This window comes from Fringilla coelebs, assembly GCF_963513975.1.
Source record: "Fringilla coelebs genome assembly, chromosome: 2".
Classification (NCBI taxonomy): Eukaryota; Metazoa; Chordata; class Aves; order Passeriformes; family Fringillidae; genus Fringilla; species Fringilla coelebs.
In genome coordinates this window covers 6,097,336-6,110,428 of record NC_140029.1, presented here as the reverse complement: position 1 = coordinate 6,110,428, position 13,093 = coordinate 6,097,336, and the positions used below count along the sequence as shown (strand labels likewise).

General features: G+C 37.5%; 1 protein-coding gene across 1 annotated transcript in view; it reads right to left on the bottom strand.

The window, feature by feature from the left end:
* The window catches only part of TRAPPC10 (trafficking protein particle complex subunit 10), a 39,181-nt gene that overhangs the window by 11,380 nt on the left and 14,708 nt on the right, over positions 1-13,093 (bottom strand). Inside the window, exons 6-14 of the mRNA XM_084226886.1 lie at positions 12,818-12,929; positions 11,547-11,794; positions 9,207-9,353; positions 7,700-7,814; positions 7,130-7,206; positions 5,171-5,262; positions 3,911-4,051; positions 2,813-2,925; positions 1,281-1,795 (exon numbers count right to left, since the gene is read on the bottom strand). Of these exons, the coding sequence (XP_084083012.1) occupies positions 1,281-1,795; positions 2,813-2,925; positions 3,911-4,051; positions 5,171-5,262; positions 7,130-7,206; positions 7,700-7,814; positions 9,207-9,353; positions 11,547-11,794; positions 12,818-12,929 (1,560 nt within the window). The remainder of the gene's footprint in view (positions 1-1,280; positions 1,796-2,812; positions 2,926-3,910; positions 4,052-5,170; positions 5,263-7,129; positions 7,207-7,699; positions 7,815-9,206; positions 9,354-11,546; positions 11,795-12,817; positions 12,930-13,093) is intronic.

The following is a 13,093-nucleotide window of genomic DNA, read 5'->3' as shown; positions in this document are numbered from 1 at the left end:
CGAGTTGTCAGCAGTTTCTATCCTCTGTGTAATCCAGTAAAAGTGACACAGTGTATTACTACAACGATAATGTATTTTTAGTAAATATTTTGTAAATACTGCAGCTCAAATCTAGAGAAGCTTTGTTTTATCTAATTGTTTTATCTAATTTATCTATCACTGTTAAAATTATAACATGCTAAGATTTTCCCTTTAAGGACAGGTAAATCATGGCTTAAACAATTATATTGTGAGATTCACACTGAGCAGTCTTCCCATGCAAAGTTCTTTTCTTGAAAGGAAGGTTGAGAAAATACCAAAGTTATAAAAGTAAGGCTGTCCATCCTCCAGTAGCCACCAAATTCACAGCAGAACCAGATAAATTCAAAGCAGAGCTCTATCTAGCTTTTCATCCATCTCTTCTCCTGGTGTTCCCAATTGCATCCTGATCCCACTAACCCCAAATGCCAGCTCAGTGCAGTCCCTAGCAGCTTTCTTCTAGTATTGTTCCTTCATCTGAAATCCACTTTTAAATACACATGAATTCATTTTACAGAATATGGCATTTCCAGCCACCAAGGCCCCTGGGTCCAAATCCCATTAACCTGTCCCAATCCTTTGAAAGGCTAAGAAACCTCAGAAATTAAGTCAGTAGGTAGTTCAAATAACTGCATTGCCATTCCACAGATGATGACTAGTAGCTAATAAGTTTGTTAACTTGGATGATGACTAATTGGGACAGTTTTAATTCTAACATCTTCTAAATTCAAATACTTGTAGCTGATCTCCTCTTCTTGCAGGTAGGTTTACTACATCTCCCAGGTGAAAAACACCACCCTCTGCAGAGAAGAAAAGCTGTTAACCAAATTTAACCACACAATCACTTACTGAAGGGCTAGAAAAAGAATTCATATCAAAGCATTTTGATGTTATTCTGAATAACCTCAACAGCACAGGCAGACTTCATGAGCAGTACATCATATTGTTTATGAATTTATCAGTTCAATTTTTGGCAGCAATAGTCAAGATGTTTAAAATAGGTTTAGGAAGGCTGACTCAAATGATTTCAAGTAGAAGAGTCATCAGTATGTTTTAGCATAAGCACAACAGCATCCTTTCAAGGGAAATGGTGGTGGTGAACAACAAAAAGCTGCAAGGGGAATGGATGATCCAAGAGTGACAGGAAGCAATACCTGTATATACAATAACAGGCACCACTCATCAGCACCACGCTCTTCCTCAGCCAGCATTTCTAGTTTCTCTGTCACGAGTGCTACAATCACCCAGCTACAAAAACATACCTGAATATTGAACGTTATTTTATTGTCCCCTGGTTCCAGAGTCAAATTGTTGCACTTCAGGACGTGAGCCCCATCTTCCAGAGTGAGCCCCGAGGGCACGTCCAGGGAGCTGCTGCTCTCCTGCCGCCGCAGCAGCATGTGCGCGTTCTTGCAGATGATTCCTGCTGTGTTCAACGAGTTGTCAGAGGGGCTCCTCTCGTACATTTCAGCCAGCTCCAGTGCTGGCAGGCTGTTTCTGGACAAAGGCAAGCCTGCAATTTCACTAGGGAAGCTGATGACACCGTTGGAAGTTTTGTGCTTGGTGAGCCACTCGGCTGTTTTCCTGTAGCTGTTCTTCTCGATGCTGAAGTGAACGTGGATGGCAACCTGGTCCACCTGGACAGGGATGGGCATTTGGCTCAGCAAAGTCAACTCGATGGACAACTTTCCACCCACGTGGACAACAGCATTTGGAGGGTCAAAATGCAGAGTTTTCAGCTGGGCAAAGGAGTGCATAGGCAATAAAACCTTTTGACCTGGAAAGATAAAAACAGGGATTTTATTATTCTCCAGTGCTGCTGGAGATCAGCAAAATTTTCCTCCTAAAAATTCAGTCCCTAGAATTGAATGGATCAACAACTTTTCAACAATTAATCATTTCACAACAAATCACTGCTTTCCAATTTTTTATCTTGCATGAGAGTTAAAAGATGCTGAGACTTGTTTTCCAACAGTTACTTAGAATACAATTTCCATTTCCAGGCTATTAAAAACACCTGAATTAAGAGAGACTGTCCAAGCAGAAGTTGAACATTTCACTACTACAGAACACAGTAGCATTAAGTGACTGACTTCCCAGAGCTTGTACAAGTTTAAGAAACTAATAATCAGGCTGGTGCCTTGAGCCAACAGCTCTGCTATACAAGGGGTTTTCATTCTCTTGTCTACATTCCAAAAACAACCCTAAGGCAGTACCTAAAATTAATTAGGAATCGAGTCTAAAGTAACATATTACTTATGGTACGTCAAATCATTAAGAAAAAATTTCTGCATAAAAATAAGCAGTGTTCAGATCTACAGGAAGTATTCCATATAAACCTGAATTATGATTAATATCTGATAAGAAGATATTACTGAAGCAGCATGAAGAATAAAGAGAGGAAACAGGATGGACAAAATAATAAACTGCAAGTGGAGGGGCACAGATCTAACATCAAAATCCAGGATGTAGCATCACAGAGCTGCCACTTGCATGCCAGCACTGAGAGACAAAGATAGGTTAGGAATGGTGAAAACTCAACACACAATAAATTATGGGCTGCTAAAACAGAGAAACAACTGAAGGAAAGCAAAGACTTTGCAATATTCAGGATGAAAATGTTAATTACCCTTTCATCTTTCACTATTCGTCATTAGAGGAGATTTATAAATGTTTTGGAAAACACAAGTTTAGAAATTATACACAAAATAATTAACCCAATCAGAAAAAGCTCCCCCATCTACCTTTAGGGAAGACAGACTGGAGAAGCTGAATTTTCAGGACCCAGACTCACCTTGGTTCTCTGCTTGCTGATTGGTAAAATCTAGTATTTCTTGGCAAAATCTTTTGCGTTCCTCTTCTGTTAAGTGATTATCACCAGCTAAAAGGCTGCTTGTTTGGAGATAACTACTGAAGTTAAGGAAACAGGAGATAGAAACCTACAATAATTACAAATTTGACTGAAAACAAGACATTCAGGTACTGCTTTCCTGAGCTTTAGAGACAAGACCTGTGGGAATCTATAAAATCAGAGTTTTAGGAAGGTGGTAAAAAGACAGGCCCCAGATACAGCAGAATTGTGAAGTGCTAAAACAGCAGAAAAAATATCTAAGCGGTAGTGAAAACATAGGAGATAGAACAATAGAGCGGTGTAGTTTGGCTGAGAGTATTGCAGAATCTCAATATTTCTGTAGCAGACATACTCAAAATATGATCCATAATTAACCAGTGAAATCTTGCCTCATCTAAAAAGATTCATGAGCATAGAAAATTCATTATTTGACAATAATCCATGCAGACTGCAAGTAAAGACCCAGTGTCTTGCATCACACTGGCCAACATTTAGCACTAAATAATCTTGAGTATTCTATTTTATTCCAACTTACCTGGCTGAGAATCTGCCAGCTGTTACAGGACCACTTACCAAAACTAAGTCACAAGACATTCTTTAAAATTTTAAATGCTGGAGATATACATGATCACTTGAATATTTAGCTAAGAATGCAATATTACTGGCTCAGATTCCTTATGAGCATTTGCACTGAAGCATAAAAATTTAAGAGTGTTTAAAAGTGATCTGAGAATATTTTGTAAATACTGCAGCTCAAATCTAGAAAAGCTTTCATTGTTTTATCTAATAATAAATTTGCAAAGGAGGCTGACATGCATAATGTGTCTTGTTCCAAAAGCACATGAACCAACAAAAAACCAGCACAACAGAACAACCCCCAAAACACACTCTATGGTATCAAATAACTCAGCTGTCTCAGCTCAGACTCAGCATGTCTGGCAGCCTTTACTGGTAAATAAAAGTTAGAGATATGTCAGAAGAAGAATCCCAAGCATCATTTTTCCTGTCTTGATTGTTCTGGCTCTGCCTTTTAGAGGATACTTTTCTATCTGCCCAAGCTGCTTCTGACACTCAGCCAGCTGCTTCCTCGTGTGTGTGACCAGCAGTGCCCAGCCCTCAGCAAGGTAGGTTTTCAGTGCTCCTTGAAGATACACCTCTGCCTTCTGGGGACCTTTCTTCCTCCTTGGAAAATGAAAAAATGAGCACAGAGCAATATAAGAACCTTTGCAGCCAGGAAAACTCTCTGCATCTTTTCTCAAAGTGCTGATGGGGGAGGAACAAACTGCAGTGAACCATTATGATCTTGAATTTTCTGGTAACAGATCAACATATGGGTCTTCCTTATTGCAATTCACTTCAGCAAGTAGAAATGCAATTAATGTCATTATTCCATATGCAGATCTATCCCAAGTCAGAGCAAATGAGGTGAAGGAACCTCCCACAAATGAAACAAAAGCCACCCAAAGCTTCTGACAGTTAACTAAAAATTTGCTAACTCAAAAATTTTAAAGCAGAAGAATACTTCAATGAAAATTTTATCGCCACACAGCAGTTCCATGGCAGTCTTTAAACCTAACATTACTCCCTCTGGTGAAAATTTAAGTAATTTGGGAGAATCTGTTGCAATGTGGAGATCAGACTGTTTAAGTGAATATTGGTGGGAAGCAAGCTCCAACATATTTTCAAAAAAAAAAAAAAAACACTTATGACTCCCAAGTTCTAAATAAGAAAAACAAAATAACACTGAAAAATGAAGGAGGTTTTCTCAGTGGATTTGAACAGCAGGAATAAAAACAAAAAAAAATATTTGGAAATCAGGAATAAAATCACTGTTTCACAGGAGGGAAAACAATCACTTTGCAATGATAACCTCAAATATGAAATGGATTATTCTCCTAAGACACATTTCCTGGCTTTTTTTAGATAGATGCAGTTCATATATGTAGTTAAGGTAACAGCTGCATTTCCTATAGCCTGCTTGCTAAGGAGGCCTCTGACTTGTTTCAAAGTTTACAGCTATCTTCACAACTTTTTCTCCCCAGAAGAAGAAAGGATCAAACTAAAGAACACAGAACAGTTAAAGGTAAGAGTACAAATTCATGAGGTGAGAATTAAGGTTTGATAAAAGAGATTGCTAGTTTTCTTTTTTTTTTCCCCTGAAATACAGCCTGAAGTTAGGTTTGTTTACATTTTAAAAAATACTTTTTAAAATTCCTGTTGAATTACAGCATATCTTCCTCAGGGATAATTTTCAACCTTTTCAAAGGCAATGCATTTAGGACATTTTAAAGAGTCATTTACATATAAAACTCTGCCAAGTCCTTTCCCACAAGCTTAGCTGAGCGAATTCTTCCAATGTTTGTGTACATTTCAATGGTGGCATGGGACAGATCCTGTATAAAAGAAAATAAACCATTATGAGTTTTATGTATTTTTGGCAGCTGTACAATTATTTCACACAAACTCACAGCCAGTTACTGCAACAAAATGCCCAGAATGAGTCACATTTGCCCTGTGCAAAAAATACACAGCAGTTTGTAACAGGTCACCCTCACTGCTCCTGCAGCTGGTCATATCCCAGGTCTGTGAATGCTAAGTTATAGTCAGAATAATTATTTTCACAAGAGTGCCTTAAAGGAATTTTGCTTGCATTCCCAAATTGAAGTTTATCCCTCATCTTTAAGCTTTAATCTCCAATGCAGCCACAGTGCCCAAGTGTCACCTTCCTCCCCTTGCCCTAAGCTTTAACAACAGCAGCAAACCTTTCTCACAAAATTAGCAGTTACAACAAACACACTGTGTTCAACCATCCAAATTCTTTCAAAAGTCCATAATAATCTCTGGCCAGATATGTAAAAATATAAAAAACACATCCCATCATGACAGGATAAAGGGGAATGGCTTTAAACTGAAAAGACTTTATTTTTTTAATGCAAATAAATTATCTTAGGTGTGTTAGTAAATTTTAACTAATACTGTGTTCTTTCCAGTGAATACAGGACAAGATTCAATATGGGTATACATAAAATGTATATATTTACATGACAAGTACACAGAAAACCATCTTTTAGAGTGTATCTGATATCTGAATTTCCACTGCATAAAAGTGCAGTCATAAGTACAAAGAGAAATGGCAATTCCTCTGGCAAACACTAGAGATCCCACTTAGTTTCTTAAATTTAGGAAGTTACTTCTGAGCATAGCAGAGATCTTCAGGTGCAAGTTGGAATGAAGAGGTAAGAGAAGCTAGCAGCTCTCAAGATTTTAATTCTGATCCAGCTACACAACTAGTCCAATAAATAAATGAAGAACAAAAGTGAAACCCAGTATCTTCAGATAAAATGTTTTGAGATTTTTTCTTTTGATAAAACTTTGTAAAATTGAGTATCACATAGTTTCCATATTTCAAAAAAAGTATTCCATTGTCCTTCAAGTTTTCTCCAGGAAAGCTTACTGGCCATATGCAAATATGAGAAATTGTAGAGGAAAATTATTTAAGGAAAAAAAAACCAAGCAAAACTTGAAAAAAAACACCAAACAAAAAAACCCAACAAAAACTGTCAAACCAAGCCCTCAAAAAATCAAACACATTCTTGTGACAGTCAAGAGGTTTTTGTTTTATTTAACAATCTTCTATCTGAAAAACAAAACCAGCAAAATAAAAAAAACTGAAATCATTACAATGGCTCCTCAGTTGGGGAGCTGTCAGGAAATAAAGATGCAGAATATCAGAATCCTCATTGTGCATCAATCTATGCCAGGTACAACACTATTATCCACAGATGTCCCACAATTTATATCTATTAAAAAAGAAAAAATCAACAATATCACTTCAATCATGTAATACTCATTGCAAAATGCAAGCCCAGACCATTTAAAAGGAAGTTGAATTCACACATCAATATTGTTCTGGGAAAGAGTCAGTTAATTCTGAGTTTGGGATAGCAGAGCATGACAGCCATGATATTGGCTTTTTTAATATCTAAGTATACTTACCCACAGATAATAACTTCTAGCTCATAACTGTAAATATTAAAGTTAATGCAAATATTTGAAACTTGGGGCCCCTACAGGGTTCCAGCTGTTAAACAAATCAGCCTTGTTGTGTTCAGTGTGCAAGAAAAAATCTTTGATACCAAAACATGGAAATACAAATTTCTGTTCTCAATGTATCTTCTCAGGTTTGAAAACTCTGGCCCTATTTAATCTAGAGTGTAAAGACACACAAAACTCATATAAATAACCAACACTCATACTTACTAAGTAGTGTTTTTCAAAAGCTTCTACAGATGATAAGGCCTCTTTGAGTTTCTTGTAAGGGCTCTGTGATGCATTGGCTTTGGAAAAAAGCAGGACAAGAGGTGTTACTTACAAACATTCATTCTGAGAACAGCACCCCCCACATCCCTTCCCTGCTTTTTCTCCAGTAGAAAGTGGAGAGAAAACTAAAACCTAATATTACTTTGCAGCTCCAGCAGGTGCAGGTTATCTATTTGCACACAGTCAAGGATGCTCCATTTGTTTTTCCAATAATTTTATTTTAAATATTTGTCTGAAAGCATTAAGACCTAAATTCAAATCCAGTGCTGCTCAAGACCAATCACCTAAATACTGGTAAGTGGAGCATTGATGTAAAAACTTACACTTGCAACAGTAAGGAGATGCACTGGTAGTTTGAAATAGGCATTAAAAGAACTTGCAAGAGATAAAGTTCTATCAATGCGTAGGTATACGTAGAGATACTTAAAAATTTGCATTACTGATGTACATGTATGCAATGCATTTCAGACAGGGCAGCTACTGAAGGAATTCCAGCACTCCTGGCAGTACCTGTTTCAGGGCGTTCTGCTCCCAGCCCTGCTAACAGATCCACAGTCCTGTTAAGGTCTTCTGAATTGGGTCCCTTCTCTGACACAAGTCCACACAGGTAACCCAGAGATTTTAACTGTAAGAGAAGCCAGATGCTTACTTTCAATAGGCTGTAAAATCAATATTAAACTCCTCTTGTTCTATTACATTGTTCCATTTTCATGGCTTTCATATTATGCTGCTTATAGGATCTCAAAATTAATTGTTATTCTCAAAGTATAAAGTAACTTATTAAGGCATTAAATTGCATAAGTTACTGACTGAAATATTGGAACATGTGCCTACACACACAGATCCCTACATGCACAACACCTAATCTGAATAAATCCTTCTGGTTTTCAACACAAACACAAAGCTTGAGATGTTCAACAGTTATGACCAAAGATTATTTCTAATAGCTGTGTCTGTATTTTTTGAAAACTGCATAATCAAGAAAAGCAGGCAAGTCTGCAGTACAGTGATTAGGCAGCTTGCAAATTCACCTGAAGTATTGTATTCAAAACCTTCCTGAAAAAGAGATTAGCACAGCTAACAGTGTTAACTACCATAAAACCCCTTCTAGACAGCAGCTGGTGGCTCAACACCCACAATATTGTCTTAAAGAAATTCTTATCTATTGGCCATTTGGTTAATTTACTTAGAAAACTCAATCAACTACAGAGGTAAGCCTCAGCTTGTCACATAAAAAATGGGAATGGACATTAATAATTTTTTAAAATTTATTTTAAACTCCACTTAATTTAGTTAATTTAGCAATTTAGTTGCTAAATTTCTTCAGTCAGTTCTACCTTACTGGTACTCATCAGCCTAAAATTCTCTCTTTTACCCTTTGTGTTAGAAAAATGATGGAAGGGAAGAACATTTCCAGCTCATGTTGGAGCTTATTTTCCCTAGAAACATGTAAGGAATATGGGAAGAATCTGATGCACCAAGTGCCATTTTAAACAATTCTTTGCTTCCTTTATTCTGATCTCCACTCCCCTCATTTTTTTTTAGCAATAACTCTTCAAGGTGAAATTTCATTTCCTTGCTTTTGTAATAAAACAAGGACCTTAAGGGCTCCATTAGAGGATTATTAAGTCTACTGAAACATGAGCAAACTATAATTAAAATAAAGAGCAAATATTCTACAGGCTATGCAAACAAAAGGGTGAGTCTTCAAAAAATGTTGGTCTTCAAAAACATCCACAGATACCACAGTAGACTATTTCAATAGTTTCTGGAGTTTACCTTCTTTCTAAAATGTTTTTCAGCAGAGGAAAGCAGCAGCAACCTCAAGCATCACCTCTTTCATAGGAACAGAGTAAGTGGAACTTGAAACATGGGTGTCTGATCTAGACTAGACTCAAGACAATGTACAGAACCCAGTATTTTAAATTCCACAATAAAAAGGACAAATCTGTTCCAGGGAAACAAATATTCTATTTCACCATTGTAATACCACTACCCCAACACATCATTCACTCACCTTCTCTGTGGCATAGCTCCACAGGCCAACTGTGTGGGAAACATTTGCATCTATTTGAGCCCTATCACAGCAGCCTTCTATTCTCTGTAAGACTTCCAAGCAACTCAAAAACACCCAGCAATCCAAAGCTCCAGGAGGAACTGAGACCTGGAGATGAACAGATAAAATTAACTGGGAAATCAACCATCATCAGATGACAAAATACTTCAGCAAAAGTACTTTTCTTGATACAACACAGCAAAACCTCTTGGAAGAGTTTACTCTCAGAATACTCAAAGCACAGCCCAACTCTTGCTGCCTCCGGAATAATTTATACATATTAATTCATGAAACATATTAACTAGATCTGATACATTCATCAGGATGAAAGAGAAGAAAAGGAAGACTAATAAGTCTTGGAAAAATTCCAGAAGTCTGAAAACTCAGCTTAAGGAAACAGAGTCAGGAAAAATTTCTGTAAATGGAACTGATTTCTCCTTAGGAAAGTAGTAGCCTAACTGAAACTGAAATGAATAGTATAAAGAAGTATTAAAAACCTGGAGAAAACAAATTAGTCTCTAAGATTCCTTCACAGAAATAAGCTTATTCATTGAAGGATAAGACATCTGTCATGGACAATTAATTAAAAACCGGAGATGAAAACAAGCAAAGGAACACAAAACAAGAAAGCTAGAGAAAGACAAGAGAGTCTGATACTAAAATATTTTCAAGAATTAAGATAAAGATGAGCATAACTAAAGACATGGAATATAGACACAATAATGGTGTTTCAAAATCCTGTTCATAATTATGCAAAAATGTTCCTTTTAGAAAGGCTATAAAAGTCCTAAAACCCATAATAAACTAATTGACTAACGGGATAGGAAAGTCCAAAGTATGAGCACAATAAACTTGAAGATCTGAAATAATAAAGATCTGAATTCTGAAAGAATTTTCAGGAATACAAAGATCCTAAGAAGAGAATAGTGTAGATTTCTGCTGAGTGCTCAGTGGTGTCAAGCCATGTTAAGAGGTTTGCCTGCATTAAGAAAAAGGATCAAGCTGTGCACATTAAAGTGTCACTGTCTCACAGTCAGAACACTGCATTCAGTTTGGACACCACAGCAAGACTGGAACAGCAAAAATAAGGGACAGTGCAGAGGAAAACTCCAAACATTGGGGGCACAGGACAGACCTGGGGTGCAGCAAAAGGGGAATTGCAGGGAGTGCCTTCAGAGATCTATAAGTCTACAGTTTGGAAATAAAAAAACCACAAAACAACAAAATGCACACACAAATCTTTGGGAAGTACACATTAGTTTGAGAACACATGAAGGTGTCAGCAAAGCATCTGAAGCAGATTTGCAGCTTTTAAATGCAGATGAACAGATGGAACTTACTACCACGATGTCAGACAGGCAAAAGTTAGCAGCTGCTGTTATAATGGCACAGATAAAACTAACAGAGCACCCATGGGATGAGGACATGGGTAAGCCACAAAGTGATATTCAGAAATAATCTCTTCTTTTTGTTACAGAGGATTAGCCTGCATAACAGTATAATAACCACTCTGCCTTATTTCCTTCAATACAACACTGCTATAGATCTAAATTATGGGAGTTACAGTTCAACATATTGGTAATAAATTCATGAAAGAAGCAGGCAAATGACTACCAGTTTAGAGAATAACTCTCCAGGTGAAGACTAAAACACTTTAACTAAACATATTTGGTTCCAAGATGTGATGTCTCTAAATTTCTTGCAAAAGACATCCTCATGATGACACAATCAACTGCAGCACAATTGTTATTACAGCATCATTTTGATAACACCCAGCCAGTGCTTATTGAATGCTGGTCACTGACAGCTAAACTTGAGAGATCTCCTTAGGTCATTATTGTATTTGCTGGGAATTGCCCTGAGAAAGGCGGGAATGATGAATCTGACTCCATGTTCTCAGAAGGCTAATTTATTACTTTATGATTCTATATTATATTAAAGAATACTATACTATACTAAATACAGACAGGATACTTAGTGAGTGCTGAAAAGATAATAATGAAAACTGGTGACTCTTTCCAGAGTCTCGACACAGCTTGGCCCTGATTGGCCAAAGAGTCAAAACAACTCACAGCAGAATGCAATGGAACATTCACTTATGGGTGAACAATCTCCAAACACATTCCACATGTGAGCACAACACAGGAGAAACAAATGAAATAAGAATTGTTTTCCTTTTCTCTGAGGCTTCTCAGTTTCCCAGGAGAAAAATCCTGGGCAAAGGGATGTTTTCAGAGAACATGAATGCCACAGATCATGGATGAAATAATTCACATAATGGAACAGATGCCACTGACTCACTTCCAACAGCTTGAGCTCCTGCACACAGTTGTGAAGAAGCTCCAGTGCTCGCTGGGAAACCTCCCATGGCCTCTGCAGGAAGATTAACAAGGTGCACTGCCGGGAGAACAGGTAACTGCGCAGGTCCAGCAGCGTCGCCTCTTGGTTCTGGATCAGCTCTCTCTTCTCCATGTCTATTGGCTTCCGCAGAATTAAACCATTCCAGCTCCTCACTGGCTGGCAAAAAAACGTCAGCCAGTTTGCACCATCTAAGTAAACAAAGTTAATATCCAAGAATCAACCACTGCTTTCTAGGAAAGCCTCTTCATCCTCTCCAGAGGCTGTGAGCTGCCTTAGTCCTTCCCAAGTTTATCATGGATAAATGACTTATTGTTTATTGTGGATAAATGACTTATTGTCTAAGCTTCAAAAAGCAAACAAAAAAACCACCAAAAACTTCCACAGTGAGGTAAGATAACTGAATTTCACATTCATTTCCCATAGGCATTTTGCCCTCATTGTATGTTTGTTATCAGTATAGTGTCAACCAGTCTCTAATTTATTTATTAGCAATTAAGCCTACCTGAAATTCAAAACAAACAAGCTTTATTTGCTTAAGTATTTCTCATTCAGCCATCATGGATGAATGTGCCCCACTTCTAGGTATTGCACTGGGTTCAGTCAGCACAAATCTATTTCACTGCAATTACTCCTGCACTATATTTTCACCAGATTCATAAAACATATCTGATTAAAGCTGTTATATAACAGCATGTGCTTTAGCTCATTAAAACAGTTTAAAGCTATTTGATACTTCTTGCACAGTATTTTTTCTCGAAAATGAAGTTAAATCTTCTGCAGTGCAGATTAAGCACCTATTTCCATTAAGTTTTGCAGTGATTACCAAACATCTTGTGTAATTTGAGGCAACACTGAATGCACTTTTCCAGGAAGCTCTTTACTGAAAAACCTAGCAGTGAGCCGTAAAAACAGCAGCTGTATCTCAGCCAGATCAATACTTGTGTCATTTCATAGTTCAGGGCTCTGTTTGTAACAATCATCCCATTAGAGCAAAACACAGGTTTTCATTAGAAATTGCTTCTAAGCCTCACAGGCAACAAACAAAATTTTGGTAAGACTGTAACTGATGGACACTTGTGTTTATACACAGTGCAAACCAAGAGCACAAACTGCCTGGTGCAGCCTCCCTGGGACTGCCCAAAGCACAGGGCTGCTCAGCACAGTGAAGGAATTCATGCATCAACATTTATTTCACATTTTCAGACACTTACCACCAGCCCCAAAGTTGACAACGTACTGAGAGAACAAGGCATCCAGCTCATCATACTGCACCAGGGCATCCTCAAACTGCTGCAGCATCTCAAAGACAAAGGCCAGCTCTTCCTTTTGGCACACAAGAAATACAGGGAACATGTTATTGATATTATTCATGTCTGGTATTACAGCCTGTCCTCAGACCTTATCCAACCACAGAGCTCCAGGAACTACTTTTTCTAATTTTCATTTCACACATATAAGAAAAACCTTCCATTGGAGCAGATTTCTTC